Source organism: Myripristis murdjan, chromosome 17 (genome assembly GCF_902150065.1).
Source record: "Myripristis murdjan chromosome 17, fMyrMur1.1, whole genome shotgun sequence".
NCBI classification, from domain to species: domain Eukaryota; kingdom Metazoa; phylum Chordata; class Actinopteri; order Holocentriformes; family Holocentridae; genus Myripristis; species Myripristis murdjan.
Window position 1 is genome coordinate 13,864,176 of NC_043996.1, and position 22,616 is coordinate 13,886,791.

At 42.7% G+C, this 22,616-nt stretch overlaps 3 protein-coding genes across 4 annotated transcripts; 2 read left to right on the forward strand and 1 right to left on the reverse strand.

Annotated features, from left to right (window-relative positions):
* Positions 1 to 4,808: 4,808 nt before the first annotated feature.
* Positions 4,809 to 11,092, forward strand: LOC115375528 (Krueppel-like factor 9). The gene is made up of 2 exons (XM_030074961.1): positions 4,809 to 5,631; positions 7,110 to 11,092. Exons 1-2 carry the CDS (start codon positions 5,139 to 5,141, stop codon positions 7,376 to 7,378), a joined length of 762 nt encoding a protein of 253 aa, XP_029930821.1. The 5' UTR covers positions 4,809 to 5,138; the 3' UTR covers positions 7,379 to 11,092.
* Positions 11,093 to 11,230: 138 nt separating this feature from the next.
* Positions 11,231 to 19,229, reverse strand: LOC115375788 (procollagen galactosyltransferase 2-like). The gene is made up of 13 exons (XM_030075330.1): positions 19,185 to 19,229; positions 18,547 to 18,837; positions 17,941 to 18,051; positions 17,652 to 17,769; positions 16,725 to 16,859; positions 16,393 to 16,597; positions 15,521 to 15,640; positions 14,987 to 15,060; positions 14,776 to 14,882; positions 13,820 to 13,952; positions 12,857 to 12,984; positions 12,516 to 12,722; positions 11,231 to 12,141 (listed from the first exon to the last, which is right to left on the reverse strand). The coding sequence occupies exons 2-13, from the start codon at positions 18,780 to 18,782 to the stop codon at positions 11,853 to 11,855; spliced, it is 1,863 nt and encodes a 620-aa protein (XP_029931190.1). The 5' UTR covers positions 18,783 to 18,837; positions 19,185 to 19,229; the 3' UTR covers positions 11,231 to 11,852.
* tsen15 (TSEN15 tRNA splicing endonuclease subunit) lies at positions 19,220 to 22,395 on the forward strand. Of its 2 annotated transcripts, XM_030075337.1 has the most exons (4): positions 19,223 to 19,422; positions 19,517 to 19,598; positions 20,818 to 20,953; positions 21,068 to 22,395. In XM_030075337.1, the coding sequence occupies exons 1-4, from the start codon at positions 19,354 to 19,356 to the stop codon at positions 21,237 to 21,239; spliced, it is 459 nt and encodes a 152-aa protein (XP_029931197.1). In that variant the 5' UTR covers positions 19,223 to 19,353; the 3' UTR covers positions 21,240 to 22,395. The 2 variants fall into 2 exon arrangements, with proteins under 2 accessions (XP_029931198.1, XP_029931197.1); XM_030075338.1 differs by lacking the exon at positions 19,517 to 19,598 and having other exon boundaries at positions 19,220 to 19,456.
* The last annotated feature ends 221 nt before the right edge of the window (positions 22,396 to 22,616 follow it).

Sequence of the window (22,616 nt, forward strand, 5' to 3'; positions counted from 1 at the left end):
GAGCGAGAGACAGATCTCTCAGCTGGAAGGCTAGTTGTAGAAACTGCCGTGACACCTACAAAATGGTAAAATATAGACAGTTATTGAAATGTTTTCTAAAGATTCAGAAATTTGGACCTTGTAGAAGAGGAAGACATAATTTGTGTAGTTACATAATTACAGTCTTTAATAAAACTATTCCTGCCCAGCCAGAACTAGAACATGAACCAAACAACTTTGAACCAAATGACTGCACAACTGGGAAATGACTCCCTCCAATCATCAATCACCGCCAAACGGTAATTTCATCATAGAGTTTGGCTGTCTGGCTGCCCCTTGCAAACACCTCCCACATAAACAGACTTTAATGAAGGTTGCCAGATTGGGTTTGACTGAACTCCTGTGTGAAGGAGACAGTAAAATCATTGGCTCGTAGACAGCAAAGCCTCGGGGGAAGTCAAACAACCCCGTACAAACACAAACAAGCCAACATCGGTTTGGCAGGAGATTGGCTACTTAAAAGCAAGACATTTGCATTTGTGAAAAGGATTTTTTTTCCCCAGCACCTATAAGCGGGTAAACTGAAAATATTTTAGACTTGAATCTTTGACTGTTCCAGCATTTTAAAAGAAAAAAGACTGGAAGTCTGATTGCAACCTGTTGCATCTGGTCCCTACCTGTTGCTGGTCCGAGATGAGACCACACAACATCCTGACTGTTTCACTGGCTTGCTGTGGTGTGGATGTCCTGCCTCGGCCGGGCCGTGCAGCTCCCTCGTCTTCATACTGCAGGTCGGTCAGCACACCCACTCCTAGAGAATCTAATGGAGCAACAAGTAGAATGGACATAATGGTCCAAGTCTGCCAAATGCAAAAATGAGCCACAATATAGGCAGATAGAGGACCGTGTTGTATTTTTATAATGTATGGTGCAATGCTGTTGAGGGTCTAATTATAATTAATGACTGAACAAGTCATGTATTCAGTGACAGGCCTGAAAACTACAATGATGGCCCTTTTAGCTGCCAGTTGCACACAGACCTACTCCTGAAGGTGTCCCTGGCTGGGCTCTGAGCAGCAGCAGTGTCGACACCGTTTGGGTCCTGACACGTCCTGCCATCCCGGACCACGTCACTGTGGAAACAGCCTCCGTACAATTGGCTTCTTCCATCACAGCAGCTCCATGGCGCTGCACACACTGCAGCTCTGAATGCACAGTCTGGACACAAAGTGGACAAAACAGTTTCTGCTATAAAAGGTTGAATCGAATAGATGACTTGAACCAGTTAACTGATGTATTAGTGACAACTTAGCAGGAAAAAAATCAAATGACAGCTAACTACTGCTAATCACAGGATACTATACCATGCTAAGAAAAAGAGAAGGGAATCTATCAGCATTGTGCTCATTGATAAATCACGTTTTTCCATTTTTGAGCAAAGAAAGAAGAAGGTTAAACTCACCGTGTCTTCACCAAGAGACACTGAATGGGGCCAGAAGTCTGCCAGTCTAGGCTGCTGGCATTGTTTTACATCCCTGGTCTTGAGCAGTATCGGTCCTCGCCTCTCATACCTGCTGGTGCAGGTCCCATACACATCGGTCTGAGGAAGAGGCATGAGAGCAAAATAAGACATTCATTCTTTGCAGAACCAGCATTATGAGATGATGATGGCATTTCTAAGTATCGGGATGACGAGAATTTATAGTACTGGTAGCAGAGCTGCTGTCTCTTTTACAGTTCTCTGCCAGACCATCACTTAAGTGGTGTGTGAGGTTTTTACAACTAGAGCCCAGCCGATCTTGACTCTTCACAAATTTATTGGGATAAGCGATATGTATCTGTGAGAGGCTGCTATGCGGGAAAAAAGAAACAGTAACATATTGCAGCAAAATGCACTTGATATAGGTTAGAAACAGTGTTATCATTAAATAGGATAATCATTAAATAGGAGACTCTGTTGTGTTCAATACTTAGGTTAGCAGAGTAGTGAATCATAGCTGAGCAGATAGTGGCACAGATTGTGTTTAGAAGTTTATTATTCAAGAGATCTTTATTATAACTATTTGATTATCATGACTGGTTCCTTGCTATAAATTTGTTTTCTTGTGTATAAAAATATCAGCCAATATATTCTTATTTTGAAGGTTACTGGCCCCAAAAATCTAATATCAGTGTAGTTCTACTTCCCACTTCAAACATCTTTGCAATTTATCCATGTAGTATAGAGAATACAGTCCTTCACCAACCCTCACCTCTTTTTCTACTTCCTGTCTGGATGTCGTGCGGGAGGTCTGGAGCATGCTCAGTAGAGCTCTCTTAATGTTGAGGGCCCACACCTGCTCCCCCTCCTGCGGACAGAGGGCCGTGACCTTTCCCCCCTGGAGGGAGAACTTGAGGCGTGATCTCTCCAGTGACTCCCTGGGAAACAAAAACACCAGATGAGCCCCCCGAGACCCTCGAACTCAGACAAGTGAGACATCTGAACAGAGTATCACATTCATAGGGAAAACAGTTGCAGCATTCCAAAATTTAGCTTTGAAAGCTGTAGATGGAGTGCAGATAGAGCCACACACGTTCATGCAAACCAAATAGCTGAGCAGATAGAGGACAAATTCATGGATTCGTTCATTGGCTTGATTTGCTCTAGCATTACCTCAAACTCTTTAGCCGCTGTACTGAGTGCTCCTTCTGAGGGGAGAGACGCTTTATCTGTGAATTCCTAATCTGATGGGTAAACAGACATGAAAGCACATCATGAACTTTTTTTTGCAGCGCATTATATACTTCCCCTTTTCAGATGTCTCAAAAACACTTCTGTCAAAACACCGACCTGCATCATCAGATGACACTTTGAGATCACATCAATATCAACCACGCAGTCCAGAGCCAGTCCGTTCCTGCCAGAGTTAGAGCCATGCAGAGTTGTGGTAATCGTGGTGCTATACCTGTACGTATACCTCACCCCTCTCTGGTAGGACAGGTCAGGGCTAGGAAACCCTGCACACATCAAGCAACAGACAATCAGCAATGAGAGGGAAAAAAAATGTAATGTCTCAGTTAGGTATTTTCTGCCATTTAAAAAAATATATATCATTTACTATCCAGCATGAAAAGACAGTACCTTCTCAATTATATTCATCACTGAGCATACAGCTGCTTTGAAATGCATAACATTGTGTCACTAAAACATAAAATCTTACCTGCACAACTTGAATCACAGAGATTGTGTTCCATCTGAACGCAATTACCTACTACAAAAACACTCGTTAAAAATCTTAATCACACTTAAAAAAAAGAAAGCCTGTTAAAGTTTTCATTCATTCTGAACGCTCAGTCATGTTATTATCCACACAGTTAAATCAATTGTGCTTTAACTGGAAAATGAAATGATGCTTCATGAATGAATAATTCACAACAAAAGCCATGGAAAACTTACCATGCAGAAGGAGAAAAATGAGCGTAACATGTACACATTTAAGCAATAACATGGACATGGTCACAGCAGCCCCCCGGTTGCAGCCCTGGCTGCCTCCAAGCCTCCACATGTAAGTGAGATGAAAACCAAGCACTGTTCACAGCCAGTGAATGACCATGCTTGTGCGTGGACTTCCACAGTGACCCATACTGCTCACAGCATCCAATCAGGAAATACCTTCCATGCTGGAGCTACAAACATGCACTGAGCCAATCACTTGACACAACACTGGGCCCCACATAAAAGGAGGTCTAATGCCCCCTATGTCTTGCAAAGAAAAGGCGTAAGTCACATATGCATGGGAATTCCAGTTTATTGCAAAAAGTAAAAACAGTTTCAAAGCTGATAGACTGTGTTAAAATAAAACAATGCATCATGATAGAAACACAGTCTTTAAGGTTTGAGGTAGGGATGGTATGACATCCAAAATACATTTGCCTGGAGATATTTTAAGGATGCACACAGACACAGGACACAGACTTTTTGAACTTCTTACTGATGACTTAGGTCTGTGACTATAATCAATACGCCACTTTGGGCTGTAATCTAATAAGGGCTGGTTCATAAACTTCTCAGAGAACAAAGAAAACAGCTGAGGGAGGTGTACACATTAGAAAAGAGAGACATCTAGTGTCTGTGTCTTACTGAGCTGTAAACTTTTATCGTCTAGTAAAACATGTTTAGACTTCACTCTTTAGAGCTATCATGGCTTCTCATGAACATTTTGGAAAAAACAAAAAGTGAAGTGTTGTGTACGCAGCTACGATCCTCCCACCTCAGGCGACTGCCACAAGTAAATTACCCAACACCCCATCTTCCCCCATCATTACCCGAGCTGGCCACTGACTTTTCCACGCTGCATCCGCCGCCGTGGTCCACGCCCGTGCCGCACGTCAGTCCGCGACGTCAGTCACTGCGTGTTGCTTTGATGCTGCATTCAAAAACAAGAGATTAACGCTACCCATGAGTTTTGCAGTTGGAAAATACCGTTCACCTTTCCTCTGGTGCCATGAATACTATAGGATTTCCCAAGTTTACTAAATTCTGAATCTCTAACATGTGTCATTTGTGGGGGTAATGTTAAATACACGTGTAGGGTACGATTTTCTTGATGCTAGCATTACAACTTATCTTTTGTATAAAGTGTCAGCTGGAACTATTCACCAGGAAAATGAGATAAAATATAAGAAACGATCAACATCTAAGGAAAACTCTAATACTTTCATTGTGGCGTCCATAAAGGATTATATTTATCATTTTCAGGTTGTTGCTTTTAAACGTCCCGTCGCGCTGGAGGATTTTCAGATGGCATGTGAACGCCTCATGAGTCCGGACCGGGGGGGCGTAGGTTTGACCGGCTTCTGGGAGTCTCAGACACAATGAACCGTCACACGGTGGGAGGCACGCATGTCGGGCTGGAGGCAGTGGCACCGTTTTAGCAAATTATCATTCGTATTTGTGTCTTTTCGTTTGATCTAATTCGGGTTTTCCAAACGTGTCGACACACTTTATGGCGGTAACAAGGCTTTGCTGGAAACGGTCGGTTCGTCGAGTTTGATCAAAACGAGGTCGAGCTCAGACTAACGTTAGCCCCTCCTGGCGACTTAAACAAGGCGGATTTTTTCAGTCTTTTTTTGTTTCAAGCTCAGGCCAGAAGCCGTACTCTACACCAAGGCAGAAAACAATGTCGATGGCTGCCTATTCAGATTATTTTGCTGCCGAGTGTCTGGTGTCGATATCCAGCGGCCCCGTCCTGCACAGACCCACCCCGGTCGCCCCCGCCAGCCAGGCGACCCCAGCGGGCCTACTCCCCGGGGAGCCCGACGGGTCGAACGAGGACAGGGAAGTGCGGGAGACGTTGAGGCTGGAGGGGGCCAACATTATGGCGGTGGCCGGTATCCTCACCGACCTCCACGGTAAATTCCGCCCCATGTCGGCCTACTCGGAGAGCAGCAACTCCTCGTGTGGGGAAAGCGGTTACACCACGTTGTCTGACTCCACTACCCCTACCATGACCCCCTCCGCCACCCCGGTCCCCGGACAGCACCAGCAGTCGGGGGGAGGAGGAGGAGGGGCCCCACGGTCCCCCGTCAAGCGACATCAGTGCACTTTCGACGGATGCGACAGAGTTTACGGCAAATCGTCCCACCTGAAGGCACACATCAGGACCCACACAGGTACAATAGTCAGACGGCTGTGGGACAGTCTGTGATTGTCTGGTAATATCTTTATTGTATAGCTGCATATTTTAATACGTGCTGACATTATAACCCTTTCGTGCTTTTTTTCCTAGAACACCAACTTTGTCCCTAACTTGTAATTACCCGGATCTACTTTTGTCAATATTCATATTGCAACTTCATCCAAAGAATAACATTTTATGCTCTTTGGGAGTGACAGCAGCTGGGTGGGTGGGTGCATTTTCCTCGTTACCCGCGAGTTAGTACAATAACTCTGCCAAACAAAGGGGAAAAACCTCCCCTACAGAGGGCTCCTGCCTGACAAAGAAGTAAACTAACAAAAGAACTGGGCTGGACGTAAAAACCAGTGACGAAGGTCTTCCTCTAGACCGGATTTGCATATGAAATGAACGTAAGACGAAACCCTAACGTCGTTGAGTGTTCATTATTGGACACGCTGCAGATCCCCGTAGTGGATAATGCGTAATGCCCGTTGTTGTTTTGGCATTTCCAGGCCTCATTTCCTCTTTTTTATCTGCTGAGTGATGATCGGATGAGCTGCTGCATTCTCTACTGACAAATGATTTTAGAGGATGGGGCCGCATTGAATTTGTACCCCGAAATGTTGCCGCAAAAAAAAGGCACATGAAAAAAAAAAAAATGTCAGCTGAGGACGAGTCCTATAACGGATGCCTCGCCACTAGCTGTCCGCGCACTTTGCTGAGAATAGTCATATCCCACATTGTGATACCAACCAAAACTGCTGTAGAGACTATGCTGATGGGGGGGCAGTGGGTGTGTTCAGGGTCAATGAGCAAGCGCAGACGGATTAAGGGCAGGAAACCGCGGAGTGAAACGAAACAGTCGTGGAAACGCCCACAGAGAGCAGACGAGTGAGGACAGAGAGCTGCTACAGAAAACGTGGTCTGGCGTTGTGATCTTGAATATAGCTCTGGGTAACCAACTTGCTTATCCTGGCCTGACTCCATTTGCCATGCAAGAGATTAAGGCTAGTAGTGCTATTTTTAACACCAGCCTAGGATATCTAAATCATCAGTATGAAGAGCTTAAAAATTGTGCACTTCAGTTCCTGAAGGTAGTGCCATGCAGGCAGAGCAGAGAGGGCTTGTGTCACCACTATGATGGGGTTCATTAAAGTTTAAATACTAGTGTATTGTATACAGGAAACTTTAGATATAGTCAGATGTGTTGCGAGGCCAAGCCAATACTCCATGGAGGATATTCACTCCCACTTGGATGCTGACATATTTTCCTCATTACACAAACAAGTTGTACGCCTCTTTGTCACTGATTTATTATCCCGAAGCTCAGCCCAGTGTCTCAGTCAGATGTTTGAGTTTGCTGCATAAAATGGCTCCCGCTATGAAATGATAGTAAGCAAGACATTTTAATCCAGACTTTTCATAATCTAAATTTGTGACCCTTGGCTCTGACTACTTGATTTTTGTCTCCAGGTGAAAGGCCTTTCCCGTGTACCTGGCCCGACTGTGAGAAGAAGTTCGCCCGGTCTGATGAGCTTGCCCGCCACACCCGCACCCACACAGGGGAGAAACGCTTCCTCTGTCCACTGTGTGATAAGCGTTTCATGCGCAGCGACCACTTGATCAAGCACGCCCGACGTCATCCCGACTTCCAGCCTTCCATGTTGGGGCGCAACAAGGGCATAGCCTCCTCCTCCGGCCCGGGGCAGGGCGCAACCTCCAGCCTGGCTGTGCGCCAGTAGGGTGGGGTGGGGGGGGGTTGCTGCCTGGATCCTGGGTCAGCAGCAGCAGCTCAGATGGTCACAGGGAGTGGGTTTCAAGTTAACCAGCTACAATCAGATCCACTGGCTAGGACTTAGCATTGCTGTGTTGTACTCACGTACGTGCACATACACACATGTACACAAGCAAATACACAGAGACCTGGAAGTGATGGGGAAGTAGCCTCATCACCATTCGCACAGATGAATGACCACTATCCTCTAACTCAGTACAACCTCATTTTCTCAAACTACAACAGAAAACACTCACAACTTGCAGGGATTCTCACTTTTTTCTGTAAAAAAATCTGCACATTCATCATCAGCCAAAACATTTTTTTTCCTTGTGGTTATTTTGTAGAGATTGTTTTTGTGCTCCTACAGTGCCCTTTACTTCTCTTGATTAGCAAAAATTTGTGATGTTAAATAGTGAGGCATAGAATGACTAGAGGCTTTGTAGCTTTCTTTTTTTTTTTTTTTTTTTTTTAGCTTTGCTGATTCCATATCCTAAGTTTTAGTGGTAGCACATTCCGTGTTTTTTTTCTTTCGTTTTTTGTTATTTGTTCGTTAATTGAAGTAACTCATTGAGGCTATGTCATCAATATTTTTCTTGTAGATCTCTGATTTAAATGCAGGTCAAACCTTAATGTTACTGAAACGTGGATCAAACTTCTGTATAGAAGAGCAGTTTGCACGCCATCCTTAAGTCTAGATCAGCTATCATCCATGAAATGTTGACACATAATACACAGTAGTATTATGTCTAATACTGATGCAAATGTATATAAGCTTTAAGCTTTTAATGTAGAAGAATCTTAATGCTACTAGGAGCAGAAATAATACATTTGATGAATTGTAGTCCTTATATAAGGGGGAACAGTATATGCTTGATAGGATGGCATTGCCTGTGAGTGTTGGTGTGTATGTGTTTCTTTATTTACATTTTTGTTAGAGAAAACTGGGCAAAGTGTATGCAATGATATCAAAATATTTAGGGGAAAACAAGTTGAGATGAGGCAAGCTTGATTTTTTTTTTTGCCTGTTGAGCGCAAAGATGATTTCAAAGTAAAAGCACCGGCATGCTCCTTGTCTGCTGGTGCCTCCTGAATGTGAACAGATGCCAGGAGTTTCTTTCCACCTTTACGTTTTGGTACCGCATGAACAAGAATCTCATATTTGGTATTCATTATCCATATGGAGCTAAGTACAATATTTCAGCAGAATACTGCAGTTAGGTTGCCCTCAGTGTCATGTTTGATAATGCTGAGTATTGGGGGAAAAATAATTCCCATCAGAACTGCATCAATTTGATGTGGAAATAAGTTTTACCCTATAAACAGCTGAAATCATGTTTGATCCTCCAGGTGGGGATATTTGAATTAAAGTCAATTGAACATGGTCCGCTAGTGTTATGAAAGCAAACTCCATATAATGTATTGAACAAAACAAAACAAAAAATACATTATGGAAATTTGCTTGGATTTGGCAAAGAGCAACTCATGTCAAAATATTTCCAGTGATGTCTTGCCCCACAAAATCCATCATCCTGGTGTATTTTGGAAATCACTGCTCAAAAAATGATAACCTGTGCAAGCAAAACTAAATCAAGCAAACCTCAAGAAATTTAAAACCAAGTGCATACAATGTCCAGGACTGGTTATAGAGAGGTTGAGTTTTTTTTTTTTATTTTATTTTTAATTGTTTCCACACTGTTTTGTCCAATATGGACATGATATAATTCCTTTATCTCAGTGAACAACACTTCAGGAAACTCAGAAAGCCTTAAACTATGTCATAACTACTTTGCACCATGTTTACAGTTGGATCATTTTACAGGTATATGCCCCCTTTGTGGGCTCATTACATATAACTCATATGCAATATGGCACTTTTTTCTTACAGGTGTTGTTTTAAAATCTATTTCGCTAAATAGTGTGATGGCTTGCACTGTTACTATGCTTCTCCAAGCAAGCACTGTGGAACTTTGACAATGTGTTATTATTAACCAATGGTTTGTAAAACTGCCTTTGTCCAAGTGCTTTAGAAAGCGTGATAAAAAAAAAAAAAATCGGGGTAGGTATTATTTTTATTTGGATTTTCTTTTTTTTTTCTTCTCTGTTTTGTTTGCTCAGTTTCAGTCATTCAGGCCATCTCTCGTCATAGTAGTTGATGTGTAGCTCATTTTTCATTCAGACAGAGCACACTTGACACTTTGTGCTCTCAAATCTGTTCAAATTATCTCCACTGTAAGGTTGAAGGGCATGGCTCTCTGTGTCTTCCTCTTTTGTGTGTCAAAACCACCAGATTAGTTCATTTCATATATCATTTCACTCCATCGTCAATCCCCTGTTCATCTAATGGGAAAATGTATTCACTGAATTGATTGCAATTCTTAGGAATTTGTACACATTTATTTTTCCAAGGTTCGATCTGTTGACAGTTTTCGGTTGCTGCTGGCAGTAGCCTTGAATGCACGGACTGTTATAGCATCAGAGGAACACACGGTATAATTGTTTGCTACGTTTCAAAGGAAAATATTCCCTTCCATCTCGTTGCGTAGGTGGAAGCATTTCTTCACATAAAGACTCCGGGTCCTTCCGGGTCTCTTATCAAAGCTATAGTATCACAAGTAAGAACTTACCTCACTGATTTTGTGGTGTCCATAGAAAATCCATCCAGCCCTTCTTTGAGAAATTACGCTAAAGCCATTGAGCCTTGGATTTGGGAACCTTTATTTCCAGCTGTACCTACACTGTTATTCCAGCATTTTCTGATGTATGCTGCTCTATAATGAGTTTGACTCTACTAAACTGTAGATAGTCTGTACCCCCAAGTCCTTCTTGTCTCTGTTTCTGTGCTGCACCACTCCTGCCTGTGTAGCAGCAGACTTCCCACTCAGCGAGCTCCTGTTGTCAGTAGACGGCGATCAGTGAAGTCTTAGCTGACATAAATTCATCTGGTGGATGAATCAAATAGCAACAGCCGCTCTAAAGCTAAATCAAAGTCCAGCGGGTGTGGGTTACCAAGGGAAAGAATCTGGTCCGAGTCTGTGACGGCGACTCACCGCTGACTGGGACAGAGACAGAGGGCTGATATTCAGATGCAACACAAAGATACCTGCAGGCTGTCAGTTCACTTAGATTGAAAGAGCTCAGTCCAAAAATATGTGTTCATATCACTAAATGTGGCTTGAATGACAAACGAGCGTTCTCCAGTTTCACTTCCATTTTTGCCGCTGAGCAACGCGGCCTTTTCTGTCCTCACCACACTAATTCAGATATGCACATTGTACAGAGACAAATGTTTTTAAATTGATGCCTAATTTTTACATTAATAATAATAATGTAATTTTTTAATCCTCTTATCAAAGCTTTAGTTAAGGTCAATATAGGAGGAACTGTGGAACTGAATTAATACTTGCTGCAACATGCTGTTTTGATATTTATATTCTCAGGTGTCTTAAATTTTGAGCGTCGGAATTTCAGTATTTCCTGTGCAACACCGAAGTACAAGCATGTCTCGTTTCTTTTTGTTATGCTGATTAATTTATTACAACGTATCATTTGTGTGGTTTAATTATTCTTTGCATAACTCATTATTTTGTGGTATGGAACACTACTAATATTAAAAGGTTCCATTGTTTGCTTGACATGAAAATACCAGTGCTTTTTAAAAAATAAAAATTCCCTAAGTTGACTGCTTTGTGTTTATTTTTTCCTTTTGCACACTTACACTGCACCCTTAAGCACCTAGAGTGGATATGCACTAAGAACAAATTGTGTCAGCTTTAAAACACCGCCAGCAGGAAGGTTTCTTTATTTCAAAACCCAATAACTTAATACAAAGTAGCATTGTAGAAGCCCCATTTTGTATGTCTCATAATCCTGATAATAATAATAATCCCAGTATCCCCCCAAAAAATGGGTTGTTGAAAGACGAATTGAAGCCTCAAACACTCAGACACCCAAGATGGTATTATATGAACTTTAAGTACAGTGTGTTACTTCTGTGTGGTAAGACTTTTCTCACATCCTGGGCTTGTCTCAGTCTTGGCCACTGCTGCATGCTGACTCAACTTTTTCTCACCAATCTAAAATTAAAATATATGAGGTGTGTTTCTCCACCTAGTCCACATTCCATGTATATAATCATCAGCAATAAACAAGCAATTTAAGGGATTACACCTGTGCATATGGTATGCAAAGATCTTAGAGTGTCTGTGCATTGATTGGTCAAGATCTTTTGCATTAATTCAATTAATCTTGAAGGACAACGTGCAGAGCATCTCTGTTGATGTTACACTCAAGAATTATCTTTACATTTGGAAAGGTGAACACCTGTTTGCCTGTTTTGGTATTGAGTAGGAGTCAGTTTGCTTTGGTCTTGGCCATGATCCCCCTTTGGACCTGATCTTCACCTGGTCTGGACCTGCTCCTGGTTTTGACTACGGAGGTCATCAGAGTTCGTCTCTGTTACCACTGGGCAGGAAGGAGGGCACGTTGCTGTGGGCAGGACGGGGAGTTACGGGCCGGGCCTCCACTCCACTCTCACGCTCCTGCTTGCGCCGGCGTTTGGCGTTGTCCCTGTCCCAGTCTGTCGCCACAGTCTCGTCGTCCCAGATGGTGGAGGTCTCTGTGTCGCTAAAGTAGCCCGGCTCGCCGGTGTAGTGGGTCGGAAAGAGCAGCAGGGGCTCCACCGAAAACGCCCTCAGGTCCCTCTGCTTAAAATAATGCATGTACTCATCTCTGAAGGGAAAAGAAGTTTGACATGTCATTAAATAGTGAATGATGCTGTTTCACTAAAAAACTAAACACTAAAAAAATTGATTTTTAAATTAACTCCCCAATATAATGGAAATTATACATGACATTTGTTTATTGATGACACATTTTGACAAGTCATACTGTTTAAAATGCAGTATATAACCCTGTATTGTGCTGTATGTTGTTTATTGATTTTATATGTTTTTGTATGGGAAAAGTGGAATGGTTTAATGTAAATAAAAATACTAAAAAAAAAAAAATAATAATAATAATAAAAATGAATATATAAATAAGGTATGTTTACTAAAAATGACCATGTTTTGATAATTGCCAAAAGTTAAGCCATAGGGACTCACTTTGGGTGCTTATTGAACATGATGGGCAGGAACTCGTCCACAGGCAGCATCTTGCTCAGGGGTTCGGCCTCTATCAGCCGTTTGGCCCCCTGCAGGGACAGGACATAGCCCAAAGTCCAGTAGGAGTAGTCAGGGTGCACGAGGTTACTGACTCCCTTCACCCAGGACTCTGGCTCCGTCACCTGCAGCCGCTTACGGCCAACATAACTGTGAGAGAGCGGGGATACAGAGATCAGTGAGAAACAAAGAGGTGCTACGTGTTTGGTGAGTAAAAAGTTGGCACTATCGAAGGGGAGGATGACTGGTTAAGGACTGAATCAATAAGAGGAAAGCTGACTGACATGAGATCCCAGTCAAGGCCCGTTCTCTTCACATCGTCCATGGTGGCTGTCAGCCTGCTGCGAAACCTGGGCTCAAACCTCACATCGTCCTCCAGCACGAGCACCTGCTGCAGTTCCTGCTCCACCGTCTAGGGGGCGACACACACTGAATCCTGTCTTACCCTGTAGACATTAAGCAGCTTCAAACTAAACTGATGCACAAGCACAGCTTTCACTACCAGTGTTGGGGAAGCTATTTTCAAAGCACAGTTTTGCAGGTTGCCACATTTCTAAACACTAGAAGAAATTAAACTACAGCAAAACTACCATCAAGAGAAATAGAGCTGCACTGAAGCTATTTGGGAAAAAGTAGGTCTATTCTAACTATTATAGAAAAAATATAATGTATAATAAAATTGTAACAAAATATCATCCAACATTAAGTCACATACCTACAAAAATTGCCACTAATTTGAGTTTAAAAAGTGACAACTTGCTCACTCAAACATACTGACAGAATGTCACACATGAGAATAAATAGCTCAACTTTTTTTAAAGTCCTTATTGCACAAAGCAGAAGTTCAAAAACAGCATCAACATCAGCAACAACTTCTCTGAAAATTTGTTGATAGATAGAAATCATCAATGCTCATGACTGACTGAATTCTCATTAATTCAAGCTTAATTGAAAAACATTAAAAAGCCAAAAATCTTAAACCTAAACCTGTCCTTACCAGACTGACAACTTCTGTTCTGCACCCTTAAGCTTAATAGCCCCAAACTGTTTGTAGTTTCAGTAGTTCACTACAAAAAGTATTTTAATTATATGATTTGGTATGTGAATATAAATTTAGTTGAACTATTGCAAAACGTTGCTTCACTACTCCCCAGCACTGTTTAACCCACTCGACCTTCTGCGCTGTTCAGGAAGTGATTTCAGTTAAGACATATTTTGTTGAGAGCGTGCTCAGAAAGCAGCTGCACCTGTTTCCAGATGTTGTAGTGACTGAGAAAGCAGCCGATCTCCCCTCGAGTGAGCACGCGGCCTGAATACGGGTCTTTGTACCCCGGCAACATGTCGATGCCCATCGCCAGCAGCTGGGAGGAGTTCAGGGCTCTGCGAACAACCCGAATAAATATTCTCCTTATAATCAAGGTCAATCAAGGTGAGGCATTCAAGCCAGCACTAAATGCTTCATGACAGGTAAAGCCTACTAAAGAGGATGAATACGTCATAAGATTACATCTCCAGCAGCCAGAGACAGTGCTGTGGTTTAGAGCCCTGCCAGCAGAAGCACATGAGCGTTCACACTACCAGCAAAAAAAAAAAAAAAAACACACTTGCTGATTTTGTTAAATTTCAATTTGATGGTAGATAAAAGTTGTGACTCTTGTCAGCATGTACATCCTTAGAAAAAAAATATTCTATGAAGGGAAAACAACAGTTATTTAAAAAGTATGGTATCCTTTTATAAATTGCAATGAGAATACAAGTATACTGGGTCAGCCAAGTGAATATGGAGATAATTAAGCTCCTCTACTAAGAGCAGGATGGAAGTCTACCAAGCCTCACTGTATGTTGACAATATCGTACATTTTTGTATTTTTTTTTTTTTTTAATTTCTATGTATTTTTAAGCATATTTTATTTTGTTTTTTATTTTATATATATATTTTAAAAGTTTTATGTATTTTATTTCAGAGATTTTTTCCAATATCATTTTTTTAATTTAATTTAATTTTTTTCAATTTTTATCCTGTCTTATGAATGTTTATATATTGTTATGTATTGTTTATGTTTCTTGAAACACAAATTTTAAAAAATGTTTACAAAAAGTGACTGGTGCTGTATTTCTTACTGGAGTGCATTTATAATTCTTAATCCCTATTGCAGGGGTATCATCATGTAAAAAGGGCTTAATGAGAGCTGTTATGTCATACTTGCCGTCCACGGCCTCTGTCAGAGTAACATCGATGCCCAGGGCGGCCAGGGTGCTCATCATCCTCTCTCGCCTGTCCAGCCGGCGTTTCAGATTGATCAGAAAGATCTAGGAGAGTTAAATGCCTGTTCAAATATTCAGTGACAAGAGTCCCATTCACAAAAAAACAGCACAGGAAATTATTTGTTCATGTATTGCAAATGTATCTGCACCTCGTCAAATCCCATCTTCCCTAGTTGTTTGGCCGTGTGGTGAACGTACTGCGAAGGCTCCATGGTGTAGTCGACTACAATGACAGAGATATAACACATTCCCATTGAGCAGTGTCAGATAAAATGCAGTAAATACAGTTGTTACGTTTTATAGCACTATGTTAGTTTCTTCTGGCTCTAAAGTCTGAAGGGATTCCTCAGTGCCCTTCAGTGTCTAATGTCTGTGTGGGAAAGTTCAAATAAGATCAGAGCATGGGAAAAGAGAAGCTTTGACAAAGGAGTGAGAAATCTGACGGGGCGATGAGAGTGAAAAGGACCAAATGTCCTGACACTGACGAGCCCAGGGGAGACGGGACGGAAAGAGAATAAAGCCATAATATACAGAGAATAAAACAGAAGGACAGTGAAAAGATATGGCAAAGTGGCAAACCACAAGATATTAGAGAGAAAGAAAGAAAGAAAGAAAGAAAGCTGTGCAGTTCATCCATTCGCTAAGCACTGTGAATTGCACGTGTAAATACAGTAAATGCTTACTCAGCGCCTCTGTCAACGTGTGAGTGAAACTCTCCTCCTCTTCCTCCAGGGTCTGATGCTGTTTTAGGGGCAGTGGCAAATATCCATAATGCTCTTTGTTGCACACGTACATCTGCACCTCTGCAGCGTGCAGCATGGGAGATAGGAACAGTCAGGTCAAAGTACATAAATCCTCTCAGTATTTTCAAACTGGACAATAAATCAGTATATCAATATCTGGATATGAGACTAGATATACTTTGGGATTTGGGATATCATAACATGGAGATATGGCTGCGTTACAGTAGAAGGATACAATTTTCTGAAATTGGTCATCATGTCCACATTATCAATGACTGTGTAAAGTGTAAATATCATTGGAAAGCAGCCACAGTCATCCCTACAATATCATCGCAATATTAATATTCAGCGAAAGATATAATATTTTTTTATTTTATCAGTATCAACCCGCCCTAAAATCCCCAAAACCTGAAGACATCTTTATAGACCAAAAATCATCACAACTTCCACCTGCACAGATTACTGTCACAGATTATGTAGATTGCAGGATTATACCATTGTATGTAGTGTATATTTTCCCGTTACGCTGCATGATCTGGTAACTAATGCATGTCCTAAAATATAGATGTATTTAAAGAAGAATGTTTGTATTTGAACATGATCTAGGTGGTTAGTAAGAGCAGCGATATAGCCACCATGGCATATCGTTTTCTAGGTTCACCCGCAGAAAATCCAATGAAAAAAACATCACAGTCATGGCCACACTGTTAGATTGACAAGTGACCCCTGAGAGGAGCGGCATATAAACACCACATAAAAATGGATCCTGTGGGTTAAAACTCAGGCTGATGGTGTTGTGTGTGTGGTCTGACCGGCCTGCTGTGCGGAGAAAGCGAAGGCCATGATGTCATCGAGGTGGTGGGGGTACTCGGGGTGAGGAGGGTAGAAAGCCAGCGCCTGACTGGCACTGCGCCTCAGGTCCATCAGGAAGGTGGAGTGCACCATGGGAACCGCAAAGCAGCCCTGACGCTTCCACTTGCGGATGGGGACGTACTCGGGCGTGCGTCTGTAGTAGCCCTACATGGTTGCCAAAACACCCAGGAATACTTACATTGTTCACAAATTAATCTTTTTTTTTTACTTTCCCATAGTTTTCTGTGATTGGGTTTGTAAACTGTGCCTTCCAGCATGTTGAAGTGTGTACCTGAGGGGTCATGCCACACCAGAAATTGGAGTACAGAGTCCTTGATTCCAACATGGGCGCCACCAGGGTCAGGTTCTCTGCCATCAGGTCTGTCAGCAGCCGCCGGTGTGTCAGCAGGTTGTCACAGTCCACAAACTGAGGGCCGCAGGGAAACACACAAACACCAGAGTATTTTCTTCCAAGCAGTAATCATTGTTCACTCATCACTGGCTCTGAAGCAGGAAGATTTTCACCACAGCCTGTGTGTGACAAAGTGACTCGAGTGTCTAGTAGTGTGTGGTGGGGATGAAGCAATTTCCAACCAAAAACCATGGCCGTTCACCGAACCGCTACAACATGTAGCGAACCATGGTTTTTTTTCACTTACCAAAGTTCTTTTGATTAATAACAAATGTGTAAATTCTAAAGGAAGAATTTGAATTTTGAGCCAGTACAGTTGTGTTACAAACTGAATCAAGACCTGAAAACTGAGGTATTGTTACATCTCTAGTCTAGTGATCTAGTATCTAGAGCCAAGATACTGTCAGAGTGGATGATCACTCTGAGCCCTGTGTTCCTTACAGTGTTTTTTTTTTTGTTTGGCAGATCATTGTCGTGTCTTAAAAACTGCAACTAATGATAATTTTCAATGTCAATTAATCTTTTTTTTTGCTTAACCTAACAATCTTTTCATCCATAAAGTGTAAAAAATAATGACAAAAGCTCATCAGAAAATACTAGAGACCAAAGTGATGGCTTTAAAATTGCTCTGATAATCTCACCAATGCTACAAAAGAATACATATGATTTAATAATGATACTAAACAGAGAAAGAACAAGCAAGGCTGCATTGTGAAGCTGTAACCAGCAAATATTCAATATCTTTACTTGATGATGGCTAAAATGTTTAATCATTAAAATCATAGTGGATCAGTGCTGCCATCTCACCAGTATGTAGTCGGCCCACAGTCTCCTGGCAGCTCGGAGCGCTGCCTGCTTCAGTTTCATCACCTGGATGAAGCGAGACTTGGGCCAGTGCTTCAGCCCCTGTTCTTCTGCATAGGAGCTGAAAGAGACCATCACTCTTCAGTCTAATTAAGTGGAGACATGTCAGGTGTAGGAACACTCTGTTTAACTCAGTGGTTAGGCTGTAACAGGGCAGCAGACAGTGGACAGTGTGAAGCTGGTGATGATGAGGTTGGCTGCCTCAGGCACACTACAGACATGTTTTAATCACCTCGGCTCCTCCGCAGGTCTCCACTCCACAGAGTGGTACAGCTGCTGCACGCCTCTCAGCCACTGCTGCAGCACGGCGCTGGTGTTGTCCACATTGTGGTCAGACGCTGCCCTGAGGTCACAGGTTAAGGAGCATTAAACTGAGACTTTATCTCCCCCATTATCAGACAATATCATGCAGTTGCACTCTGCAAAATCCTCTCTGTGTATCTTTCCTCCTCTCTTTCTTTCTTTCTGCCTCCCTCCCTGTGACCCCACTTTCTCTCCCTGTGGACTTTTCTCACATACATGAGGACAGGGTTGAACTCAGGCCGTCCTCCAGCCTGTTTGCTGATGGGTGATGATGCAGAATGACAAGTATGACATTTTAATCGGTGGGGGGCAAAGTCTCTTGTCGTGTTGGCATCTTAATTGTTAACTTAGCATGGAAATATTTTCCTCAGCAACTAGGGACAGAAATTCTGATTGCATTCATAATAGCTGGTGGAAATCAGTGTATTTAATGATACTGTATTGTGCTGCTAGAGCCAACCAAGACTCAACTACTTAAGAGCAAATGAGAGTTTTAGATACATCATCAGATAGTATTAAATAGATGCATCATTACCAGATGGCAATGCGGTCCTTTGGGTACTCCAGTCTGTCAATGCATCCCAAGAAGTACGGGAGGCTGTGCTGCGCATTGCGCGCAATGATGGTGATCAGCACCTTGGGCCTCAGCAGGGGGGACTCCCGCTGGACTGGCTGCTGGGGGGCCACTGGCAGCTCCTCTGCGCAGCTCTGCAAGGCTCTCCCAGCTGAGATCACAAGAAATAATCCGAATCCCACAAATCCAAAAGGCATTATTTCCAATGTGGCACCTGTGTCTGTCTGTCTCCTCAGCCTTTTACCGCTCCAACTGAGAGAGAGAGAGAGAGAGAGAGAGAGAGAGAGAGAGAGAGAGAGAGAGAGAGAGAGAGAGAGAGAGAGGTGGGAGGGGCTGACAGGTCACTCATCGTCCAGTTGGTATTTGATATAACAGTGACGTGTCAATTCTCTGATTAACATCAGCCTAATTAAACAAGCTGTTAAAAGGTCATCTAATAGGCCCATATTTATCATTCATTAACCCATTCAGTACAATACATAAATTTTTACTTAATATTTGCTCTCTTACTTTTAGTTTTTTTTTTCATAACCACTAAATGGGTATTGCAGACCACATGCATTGGAATAAATGGGCATAATTTAAATCAATTACCATACCATAATTTCTAGCGACATTTTCCACCCGGACTGCTTATAGTGTTGCACGTCGGCAAACCAATGAGACGAATGAGACGCTGCCGCACCGAGAACACTCACACATGTCTACAGCAGCGGAGCGGTAAAATGTAGATTTCTTGTAATTGTTTTGAGTCGAGTTGCTGTGAAAATGAGCTCGGCGTCAGACAGAGCAGAGGAGAAACCTGCGGCTCCCGGCTGGATGGTGCAGCACCCGATGGTGAGGGCTGAAACAAGCCAGGAGCGGTGCTGTGGTGAGTGCTAAAGCTAAACCATGCAGTCACTGATTTTTTATCTGACTTTCCTCTCGTCAGTATCAGCACATGAGGAGTCTGGAGGTTGGGGATGAAGCTCAGGTGCACGCGGCTTTCCTGGTGTACATGGACCTGGCAGAGGGTGAGTGGGCTGGTGGACATGTCCTGTTTAAACCTCCTGACAGGACTAGGGGGACAAGACTGAGAGTCCCGAGTCTGCTTTAAGACCAGGGGTCCAGAGAGAACCAAGAACCAAGGCAAAGACCAAAACAAGCCAATGTGACAATGACTTTCTTTAAAATCAAGAGGTTCACTTTACTTTGTCCTTCAATGGGCAAGAAAACGTAATGCATATGCCTATTACACACCATTAGTATAATAATCCTTTAGATTGTTTGTTGCTGCAGTGCTGGGAAGACAGTGATCAAATGTGGATCAGGCAGAGGCAGTGATATCTTTGAAGATGTCTAGATGTGTAAAAATCGAATTAATGTTTCATAACGTCCAAGATGTGAGAAAGAAGTTTGTGAATGGGGAACAGAAAGGACAGTTTGCTCAAAAACTGATGCCTTGTGTTGACGAAGTGGTGAGAAGATGCTCTTGAAGGAGCGGTTCATGCCAAGAGAAGGGACTGTGTAGTAATTAAAAGGCCTTCATTAAAAGTGGCATCTCTAGGATTAGGGCTGGATGTCGTTTGGAAATTTTTGATCCCGGTTCCATTGCCAGTACCTTGACTTCAGCACTGGGTTCTGAACGATACTGTTTTCAATACCAGTTTTATAAAATCAACTTCAGAACATCTCTGGAGGGTGATGAAGTGAAGTGTTAGACAGCCAATCAGCAGCATTATTAGATCTTGGTACAAGCATGCTGCATGCTGATTGGCTCAACAACACTGATGGGATTTACTCCTTTGGTATTTCATTTGGCACCAAATTTCGGTACCATGGCATCTTTCAGTACTCAGTAGTATTGAAGTAATATTGAATTTGGTCAGTGCCATAACAGTATCTCTGTTCAGTGCTCATATAAAAGACTGGCTTCAACTTGCTGTGATTGTTCTGTTATTCTACATATGTCGCTTGTAATAAATGCATTTTAATTATTTCTTAAACTGTTCCCCATCCCTTCCTGCACCAGGCTGCCTAAAGATAATGCTAGATTCATCTGGAGCTGTTTTTTTTTTTTTCTTTGCATCAGAGAGTTAGTCAGAAAACTTGACTTGAGCACTAAAACGCTGCATGTGAGACTCTTAACTTTGACAGACTCACCAGAAACAGTGATAAACTGCTCATACACCACCACAGATAGTGAGTCTGCTGCTCCCAGAGCCGCTCACAGGGGTTTTCTGTCCACTGCAGTGCGTCAGTGGAAGGACGTGTCAGGCGTCAAGTGTCCCGAGCTGCAGGTGGTGCTGCTGGAGGGGAGGGAGAAGGACGGCGCCCCCATCCAGACGGTTCTCCCCCTGCCTGTCCACCGATCTCTGAGCCACAAAAGGTGACGGGACCAGACAAATCCTAACCCTCCTTTTGGAAAATAGACGTTCTCTATCACAGTTTCCCCTCAACTTTCCTCAGTGTGTGACTTCTTCATCATCGTTCCTCTTTCTAGTATACGACTGGCGCTGGACAGGGGCGCTCCTGTGTTGCTGTGTGCGGTGGCCTCTGACTCCACCCTGGTCTACCAGAGGATGACCGATGGGCTGGTGACCCCTGACCCTCCTGTGGGTCCCATCCAGGATCTGGGACGTCGGCAGCACCGCAAGAGACGCCAGCAGCACTGAGGAGCTGACCACAGCGATGTTGGTGAACCACAAGGGAGCCAGACGGAACAAACTGCCTGCCGATCTGTCTCTTTCTGGAAAGGAGACAACGGCTGAGAAAATGGCAGCTAGTGACAGTGGGTCTATCCAGGTTTGGCATCTGGCTGTGAGGCGCATAGTTTCCATTCCCTTTCAGGATGATGGAGGGAAACAAGGTTGAATAAGAACTGGGGATGCACTGATAAGACTGTTAGAGGCTGATACAGGTATCCAACACCATCCCACTCATAATGGCCAATGCCAGTGTGCCAAAGAACATGTTAGTTTTACTGATGGTTGTTTTACAGGTGTATGAAGTGACGCATGTGCCAATTTCACAATCAGTTAAATGTCAGTGGCAAAAGTAACACTGGACTGATGCTGATGCTGTTTCTTAAAGGTGATGTCAACCAGTACAACAGGGTGTTGATATATCTGTCCTCCACCTGCCACCAAAGTGCAGACAATAACGTTTTTCAGAGCAAATCGGACTGCGAAGGAAACTGGATGGTGTGAAAACAGAAAAACATTCATCAACGGTGTTGCTCCCAATAACATGCAGCTTATTAAGATACACAGGACATCGCAGCAGCACAGATTTTCATTTGGTTCGTGGTAAACTGTGCAAGCAAATCATAATGTATTTTTTGGGAAACAACAGTGTTGCTGGATATTTTTTTATGTTTTCTTTTTTGGTGTTTCATCTAATTAAACTGCATGGACACACTTGACATTTTTGGCTGAGAAACCATAGCCATCCACAAATCATCATTAGAAGAGTTTGCCAGATAAATGGAAAAAATGATATTTATGCTGTATCTTGGTAACTTGTAACACTTTTTAAAGTGATCTGGCCAACTTGTTAATCCTCCCCCGTCCTGCAGTGACTCAGTATATTGTGGAGAGGTAGCCTTGATTGACATGTTTGGATTTGGACTATATACATTATACATTTGGATTGTAGCATGTAGCATGTGCTGATGGCCTTCCTCATGCAGTTGTGTGGTATTCATTTTGGAGAATGACACCGAATTATGTCAGTGATGAAATGAATCACCCAGCAGATGTTGTGTTGGCTGTATTCCTGAATGTGGTGCCAGTTTCCATTAAAATGTTACAATGTCAGCTGTCCTGTAAACACTTGTATCGTTTTTATTTTTCTAGAAAAAAAAAAAGAGAACATAAAAACCAAACAAATACGACACAACACTTGTGAGAGCGATACAGAATCAGACTAATACTCCACTCTGCAGTGTCCTCTCTGTAGGTTTTAACACAACTAATGGAACAAGGTGGCAAAACAGGAAATTTCAGCAATCCTGTCCTGTGAGTGCATGTGTGTGTAATAATCTTAATGGT

Coding starts and splice junctions, on each gene's coding strand:
- LOC115375528 (XM_030074961.1), top strand. CDS start 5,139: ATGTCGATGGCTGCCTATTCAGATTATTTTGCTGCCGAGTGTCTGGTG. Junction 5,632..7,109: donor ACACATCAGGACCCACACAG/GTACAATAGTCA, acceptor TTTTGTCTCCAG/GTGAAAGGCCTTTCCCGTGT.
- tsen15 (XM_030075337.1), top strand. CDS start 19,354: ATGAGCTCGGCGTCAGACAGAGCAGAGGAGAAACCTGCGGCTCCCGGC. Junction 19,423..19,516: donor GGATGGTGCAGCACCCGATG/GTGAGGGCTGAA, acceptor TCCTCTCGTCAG/TATCAGCACATGAGGAGTCT. Junction 20,954..21,067: donor CGATCTCTGAGCCACAAAAG/GTGACGGGACCA, acceptor TCCTCTTTCTAG/TATACGACTGGCGCTGGACA.
- LOC115375788 (XM_030075330.1), bottom strand. CDS start 18,782: ATGCCTTTTGGATTTGTGGGATTCGGATTATTTCTTGTGATCTCAGCT. Junction 15,061..15,520: donor CACGTTGACAGAGGCGCTGA/GTAAGCATTTAC, acceptor CTGTCATTGTAG/TCGACTACACCATGGAGCCT. Junction 13,953..14,775: donor ACAGAGGCCGTGGACGGCAA/GTATGACATAAC, acceptor GGTTGTTCGCAG/AGCCCTGAACTCCTCCCAGC.